We start from the raw sequence: 7500 nt of genomic DNA on the forward strand, positions 1-7500 counted from the left end.
TTGAGTGTTCTGTAAGCCATCCAGTAGAGTAGATTGACAGGTCTAGCACGGCTCTGCAGAGCCAAGGCCAGAGCACAGTGCAGTGCTTTCATACACAGCTCTGCAGAACACCACACACGACACAGAACAGAACAGCACACAACAAAACATTGCAGAGAAGCTATACAGTCATGCAGCAGTCAGGGTTACGGAGGCAGAGAGAGGCAGAAAGAATGAGAGAGAGAGAGTGAGAGAGAGAGAGAGAGAGAGAGAGAGAGAGAGAGAGAGAGAGAGAGAGAGAGAGAGAGACAGACAGACAGAGAGAGAGAGAGAGAGAGAGAGAGAGAGAGAGAGAGAGACAGAGACAGAGACAGACAGAGAGAGAGACAGAAAGTGAGAGAGAGAGAGAGAGAGAGAGAGAGAGAGAGAGACAGACAGACAGAGAGAGAGAGAGAGAGAGAGAGAGAGAGAGAGAGAGAGAGAGAGAGAGAGAGAGAGAGAGAGAGAGAGAGAGAGAGATAGAGAAAGGGTGAGCAAGAGTGAACTGTTGATTTCATTATAAAGGGTTTTAATAGGCAGAAAGAGAGAGTGAAAGAGAGAGAGAGCGAAAGAGAGAGAGAGCGAAAGAGAGAGAGAGAGAGAGAGAGAGAGGGAGGCAGGCAGAAAGAGAGAGAGAGAGAGAGAGAGAGAGAGAGAGAGAGCGAGTGGCAGGCAGAAAGAGAGAAAGAGAGAGAGAGAGAGGGGGGGGAGGGGAGAAAGCGAGAGGGAGCTGGTGTTTAAATGATAAAGGCTTTTAATAAGCGGTTGGGCATGATTAGTGTGTGTCGCTCGGTTGACAGCTGCAGCATACTAATGAGACAGAGAGTGAGAGCTAGTGATGAAATGACAGAGTGGAGAAGATTGGAGGAGATTTAATAAGTGGAGGTGGTTAGTTTCTGTTGATTATAAGTAGGGCTGTAACGATACACTCAACTCATAATTCGGTTCGTATCACGATTTTTGACCTACGGCTTGATACACCTGGCGATTTCCGTATTGTATCTCATTTTAAGCTTGGAAGCGGTATCACATCGAATAATATGGTTGTTTTTTGGACTGAAGGACAACAAAAATTTGAAAGGGCGTATCACGATACTGCCTCCCTACGTCACAATATAGTATCATGACTGAGTACGGTTTCTCGGTTCGATTAAACATCGTTACAGCCCTAATAATAAGTGCAATACAATGTAACTTAATGTAATAGTTACTATGGCAATCAGTGATAATAACAAGGACAAACGCAGAAAGAATGTGAAAAAGGAATGAAATGAATGAATAAATTAGTTCATGAACGAGTGAGTGGTGGGGGAGTGAGAAAATGGGTGAAAATGGATGAAATCGATGACTTTAATGAGTTGATGATTAAATCAAGACAGAGGTCTGTGATGTAAATGATGGGATGCGATGATGAAGAGAATAGATCAGAGATTGAGAGAGAAAGAGAGACAGCGTCACAGAAGAACACAGTGAGAGACAGTGAATACAGCATGCTGGTGTAATGGTAATGCATTATTGGAGGTGCAAAACGCACACCAGAAAAAGAGGTTCTGGCAACCAGTAAAACATTTTCAGGAGGATAGAAGTGCCGCACACTCTTGAGTTGTATAAACAAGTTTTTTAATGTGACAACGTTTCGGCCTGTCGGTCTTCCTCAGGTCACGGGAGTGTGCGGCACTTCTCTCCTCCTGCAATGGGTCATGTATGTCAGTGGGGCCCGGTATGGTACTGAAGCCGGCACAAAACACGACACAAACCCAGTCGATAACTTAGCAAAGGAAAAAGCTGATGCTTTGACTAAATATGAGAGAGAGCTCTGTGATGGCAAAGTCAAGATGAGACTGTGAAAATGAGATAGATCAGAGAAATCCAGAAAGAGAGACAGAGTGACTCACAGATACAAGTGATATGCCTCTTTTCCACTGCCGGTTTTCTGGTAGGCCTAAGCCTACAGCTCGACACAGCGTGACTTGGCTGCCACTTTTTGGTCTTCGATTGAGCTGTGTCGTGCCCAATCGAAAAGCAAAAAGGGGCGGCCGAGAGGCAATAGTGAGATAGTGAGAGAGAGAGCCACAGTGACTCACAGATACAAGTGATAGTGAGATAGAGAGATGAAACAAAAGGTGACTGACACTGGACAGTAATGAATGAATACCACATGCTGGTGCAATGACAATGCATGCCAGTGAGGCCCGGTACGGTACAGAGCCTGGCCCGAACCCCCAAAAAACGAAAGCCAGACCCCAAACCCAAACCCAGACACAACGGAAATGCAAACGGCCACAACGCAAACGGCCCAGCCCGGCCGGCCCGTTCCACACCACAGCGAGCGCGCCCCCGAGATTACGGTATATTTGCCTTCAGGAGCGGGCAGCAGCCCCGTGCGGGCCGCAGAGGAGGAGCTGTTGGTGGTGAGGGAGGCGGTGGTGGTGTTGTTGTGGTGGTTGCCGGGCTGCCGGGCGTCCGAGGCCTCCTCGTCCCTGATTGGTGGAACGGAGCGCAGCGTCTCCTCCTCGTCCTCCTGCAGCGCCGCTTCCTGCTCGTCGCTAGGGGGCGACACCACCACCTCCGGGATGAACAGCGGCTGCTGCTGGGGTTGTGGAGAGGTGGAGGAGGCGTTTGTGGGGCCGTGCACCGCCGGGGGAACGGCAGCAGCGGAGAGCTGTCGCCGTGACGACGGAGGGGAGCTGTGCGGGGTCGGGGCGGGCGAGGGGGAGGGGGAGGGGGACGGGGTGTGGCCCGTGCCGCCGGGGAGGAGGTGGTTGATGAGCGTGGAGACGCGCGACTCCCGGCGATGATGCTGCTGCTGCTGCGGCTGGGACAGATTGGAGGAGGAGACGCCCGGCTTCAAGAGGGAGTGGCGAGACGCCGACAAGCCTTCCCCTGACAACAGCAAAAGGAGGAGAGGAGGAGGAGGAGGAGGAGAGGAGGAGAGGGAGAGAGGGAGGAGGAGGAAGAGGAGGAGGAGGATAGGAAGAGGAGGAGGAGAGGGAGATAAGGGGAGGATGAGAGAGGGAGGAGGAGGAGGAGGAGGAGGAGGAGAGGAGGAGGAGAGAAGGTGGGGGAGGAATAAAGGGAGAAGTGGAGGAGGAGGAGAGAAGGAGGAGATGGAGAGGAAGAGAACAGGAGGAGGAGGAGAGGAGAGGAAGGAAGAAGAGGAATAAGCGAGGAAGAGGAAGAGGAGGAGGAGGAGGAGGAGAAGGAGGAGGAGGAGGAGAGGAAGAAATAGCACAGGATGAGGAGGAGAGAGGAGGAGGAGGAGGAGTGGGAGGGAGAGGAGGATGAGTGAATATGGAGAGGAGGAGGAGCAGGAGGAGAAGGAGGAGAGCAGGAGGAGGAGGAGGGGAGAAGGAGAGGAGAGGAGGAGGAAGAGAGGAGGAGGAGGAGGAGGAGGGGAGAAGGAGAGGAGAGGAGGAGAGGGGAGAAGGAGGAGAGGAGGAGGAGAGGGAGGAAGAACCAGGGAGAAAGAGGGACAGGAGGAAGGGGACGAGGAAGGAGAGAAGAAGGAAGGAAGAGGGCAAAGATAGCAGGAAGGAGGAAGAAGAGAAACAGATAGTACCTCACAGGAAGAAGAGGAGGACAACAAGAGGAGGATCAGGAGGAGGAGGAGCAGGAGGAGGAGGAGGAGGAGAGGAGGAGGAGGATGGAGGAGGAGAGGGCAGAGGAGGGGGACGAGGAGGAGAGGAGGAGGAGTGGAGGAGGAGAGAGGAGGAGGAGGAGGAGGAGGAGGAGTGGAGGAGGAGTGGAGGAGGAGAGAAGGAGGAGGAGGAGGAGGAGAGAAAGAGGAGAAGGGAGGAGGAGCAGGAGGAGGAGGAAGAACAGAGGGAATAGAAAAGTATAGGAGGAGAAGGAAAGAGAGAAAACGGAAGACAAAGAGGGAGAGGAAAAGGGGGAGAGAAGGAGAGAGAAGAGTGAAGAGGAAGAGGAGGAGGAGGAGGAGGAGAGGAAGATGAGAATAAGAGAACAGGAGGAGGAGGAGAGGGAGAGGAGGAGGAAGAGGATGAGGAAGAGGAGGAGAGAAGGAGGAAATGGAGAGGAAGAGAACAGGAGGAGGAGGTAGATATGGAGGAAGAGGAGAGAATTAGGAGATGGATAGAAAGAGAACAGGAGGAGGAGGAGAGAGATGGAGAGGAAGAAATAGGAGAAATAGCACAGGATGAGGAGGAGAGAGGAGGAGGAGGAGGAGTGGGAGGGAGAGGAGGATGAGTGAATATGGAGAGGAGGAGGAGGAGGAGGAGGAGGAGGGGAGAAGGAGGAGAGGAGGAGGAGGAGGAGGAGGAGGGGAGAAGGAGGAGAGGAGGAGGAGAGGGAGGAAGAACCAGGGAGAAAGAGGGACAGGAGGAAGAGGACGAGGAAGGAGAGAAGAAGGAAGGAAGAGGGCAAAGATAGCAGGAAGGAGGAAGAAGAGAAACAGATAGTACCTCACAGGAAGAAGAGGAGGACAACAAGAGGAGGATCAGGAGGAGGAGGAGCAGGAGGAGGAGGAGGAGGAGGAGGAGGAGTGGAGGAGAGAGGAGTGGAGGAGGAGGAGGAGGAGGAGGAGGAGGAGGAAGAAGAAAGGAGGGAATAGAAGAGTATAGGAGGAGAAGGAAAGAGAGAAAACGGAAGACAAAGAGGGAGAGGAAAAGGGGGAGAGAAGGAGAGAGAAGAGGGAAGAGGAGGAGAGGGGGAGGAGGAGTTTAAGGAGAGGAGAGGAGAGGAGAGGAGGAGTTTAAGGAAGGAGGGAAGAGGAGAGGAGGAGTATAAGGAAGGAGAGGAGAGGAGAGGAGAAGAGAGAAGAGGAGAGGAGAGGAGAGAGAAGAGGGAAAAGGAGAGGAGGAGGAGGAGTTTAAGGAAGGAGAGGAGAGAGGGAGGAATAAAAGGAGAACCACACGTAAGGAGTGTTGAGACTTGAGAGGGATGAGCTGTACAGGTACAGTAGAGGGAGATGCCAGGGAAGAGGCCAGAGGCAGAGATGAGGACTCTCACAGGTTAGATGGAGACAGAGACAGTCTGACAGAAGCTTTGTGTGTGTGTGTGAGCATGTGTGTGTGTGTGTGTGTGTGTGTGTGTGTGTGTGTATGTATGTGTGTGTGTGTGTGTGTGTGTGTGTGTGTGTGTGTGTGTGTGTGTGTGTGTGTGTGTGTGTGTGTGTGTGTGTATGTATGTGTGTGTGTGTGTGTGCGTGTGTGTGTCTGTGTGTGTGTTCGCGTGCGCGCAAGTGTGTATGAGTCACTGTGTATGAGAGAGTGAGGCTGTAGCAGTAAAATTGTCAGCAAGCTACTACACACCAGCATTGGCGCAGATGCTAGTGTGTGAGAGCATGTGTGTGTGTGTGTGTGTGTGTGTGTGTGTGTGTGTGTGTGTGTGTGAGCGTGGTCCATGCTTGTGAAGCGTGTGCCGGTGGGTGGTGCCACACAAAGCTTGTGCCGCCAACATGGCACGGACAACAAACACGGATGAAGGTGTGTCACAGTTCACCCACACAGTGACCAATCAGCTTGTCCAGGTTTCAAACAAGCCACCAATCACGCACGCCGCTCAGGGAAAAGTAGTGCACCGTGGGTAAGGAAATGCAGTGAGGAACAGTCTGAAGTGCATGCAGGTGAAAAGAGTTCGACAAAAATGTTAGCACAGATAGTGCAATTTACAATTATCACCATTCTAATTGATTAATTGCTCTTCTAATTACATAATAACCTTTAATGTTCTTTTATCCACTTCAATTAACTTTTCTTGATTTATCCCCAAAAGGGAGTCTAATTGTGTAATTACTGTACCTACAGCACCTAGGGTAAGTGGAGCAAATTGTTCATTGTATTTCAGGAACTAAGTGCTCATTGGCATGCACAGCTAGGTGAGTGGAAGTTGGTGCTAAAAATCACCCACACTAAAGGCGCATTCAGGCTGACTGAGAACCGTTCCGGTGCCCGTTCCCGCACCTAATCTCGAACCAGACGTCGTGTTCACGTCAAAGATCTTAGCGTTCGCGAACCAGATTGTTGGTTCGCAATGCGAACCGCAAAATACTTGTTTTTTCTCCGCGAACTGTGGCGACAACGTGGCCGTCAGCTGATTCATCCGGGTATCGCAGTCACGTGCGGAAAAAGTTCGGGCAGTTCGCAGATAAGCACTTTAGTGCTGAAAGTAACAGGTGCGGGCACCAGCACCGGCTCCGTTCTGGTCGGCCTGAAAACGCTATAGAGGAGAATAGGAGACCTGTAACCACCCCAGATAAGAAGAGCAACACAGCAAAAGGCACTGGGGTGATGTCACAATGGTTGGCAAGACAACAGCCAATCAAAGAAGCCACAAGATGGCCGCCGATATTAGACAACAAACCATAACAGCCGCAAAGGCCATACCAAGAAGCATGTTCCACACGCCCCATACATGAATTGTTGCCTTTTTTTTTTTTGCTGCATTTTCTTTCTTTTTTCCTTTATTTTCTTTTCTTTTTTCTTTTTTAAACAATGTGCCGGTATCCATTCTGGACCCAGCAAAAATGACCCTGAGGCCCTCCACACACTGGTTCCGTCAAAGAGTGGTGCACTGCTCTGCCAATGATTGATTCCACTGTTTTCAATAGAACCCCACACACCAGACATCTTTGCCGGTGTGCAGGGTTCTATTTAAAACAGTGAAATCAAACGTTGGCAGAGCAGTGCACCACACTTAGGTGGAACCGTTGTGTGGTGGGCCTGAGAGATGAACTTGAATAGATGGGGAGGGGGGGAGTGTAGAAGAGCAAAGCGTGGGAGCCTCACCGTTGCACTCGAGCATGTGTGGGTCAGAGTCATTGTGTTTCTTGCCTATGTCGGCGATGGAGCGCACCAGGGGGATGCGGTTGCTGAGCTTGCGCTCGTTCTGGTGGTGGTGTTTCTTCAGCATGGCCTCGCGCACCTTGTCCCGCAGGCCCGACGCCAGCTGACCCGACGCCACCATCGTGTCGATCAGCATGTCTATGAGGTGGGGAAACATACACACACACACACACACACACACACACACACACACACACACACACACACACACACACACACACACACACACACACACACACACACACACACACACACACACACACACACACACGCACACGCACACAAAAGCACACGCATGCACACACACAACACAGACACACCACCATGGTGTCAATAAGTGGAAACATACACACACACACACACACACACACACACACACACACACACCACACACACACACACACACACACACACACACACACACACACACACACACACGCACGCACGCACGCACATACACACACACACACACACACAGTACAGTACCTGCGATCTCCTCGATGCTGTCGGCTCTCATGTCCAGCATGACGGTGCCATTGAGGATGCATGAGCGCAGCTCAAACAGGCTGTGCAGAGAGAGGGTGGCCACGTAGGGCTTACTCCAGCGCTCACCGCCATCCTCCACATCCTCCTCAAACTTCAGCCACCTGCATGAATACACACGCACACGCATGCACAT

The 7500-nt window shown here is 51.6% G+C and overlaps 1 protein-coding gene across 1 annotated transcript in view; it reads right to left on the reverse strand.

Annotated features, from left to right (window-relative positions):
* The window catches only part of LOC134436701 (sodium bicarbonate cotransporter 3-like), a 177808-nt gene that overhangs the window by 77143 nt on the left and 93165 nt on the right, over positions 1-7500 (reverse strand). The window contains exons 5-7 of the mRNA XM_063186038.1: positions 7308-7468; positions 6765-6959; positions 2377-2901 (exon numbers count right to left, since the gene is read on the reverse strand). Of these exons, the coding sequence (XP_063042108.1) occupies positions 2377-2901; positions 6765-6959; positions 7308-7468 (881 nt within the window). The remainder of the gene's footprint in view (positions 1-2376; positions 2902-6764; positions 6960-7307; positions 7469-7500) is intronic.

Source organism: Engraulis encrasicolus, chromosome 20 (genome assembly GCF_034702125.1).
Source record: "Engraulis encrasicolus isolate BLACKSEA-1 chromosome 20, IST_EnEncr_1.0, whole genome shotgun sequence".
NCBI lineage: Eukaryota > Metazoa > Chordata > Actinopteri > Clupeiformes > Engraulidae > Engraulis > Engraulis encrasicolus.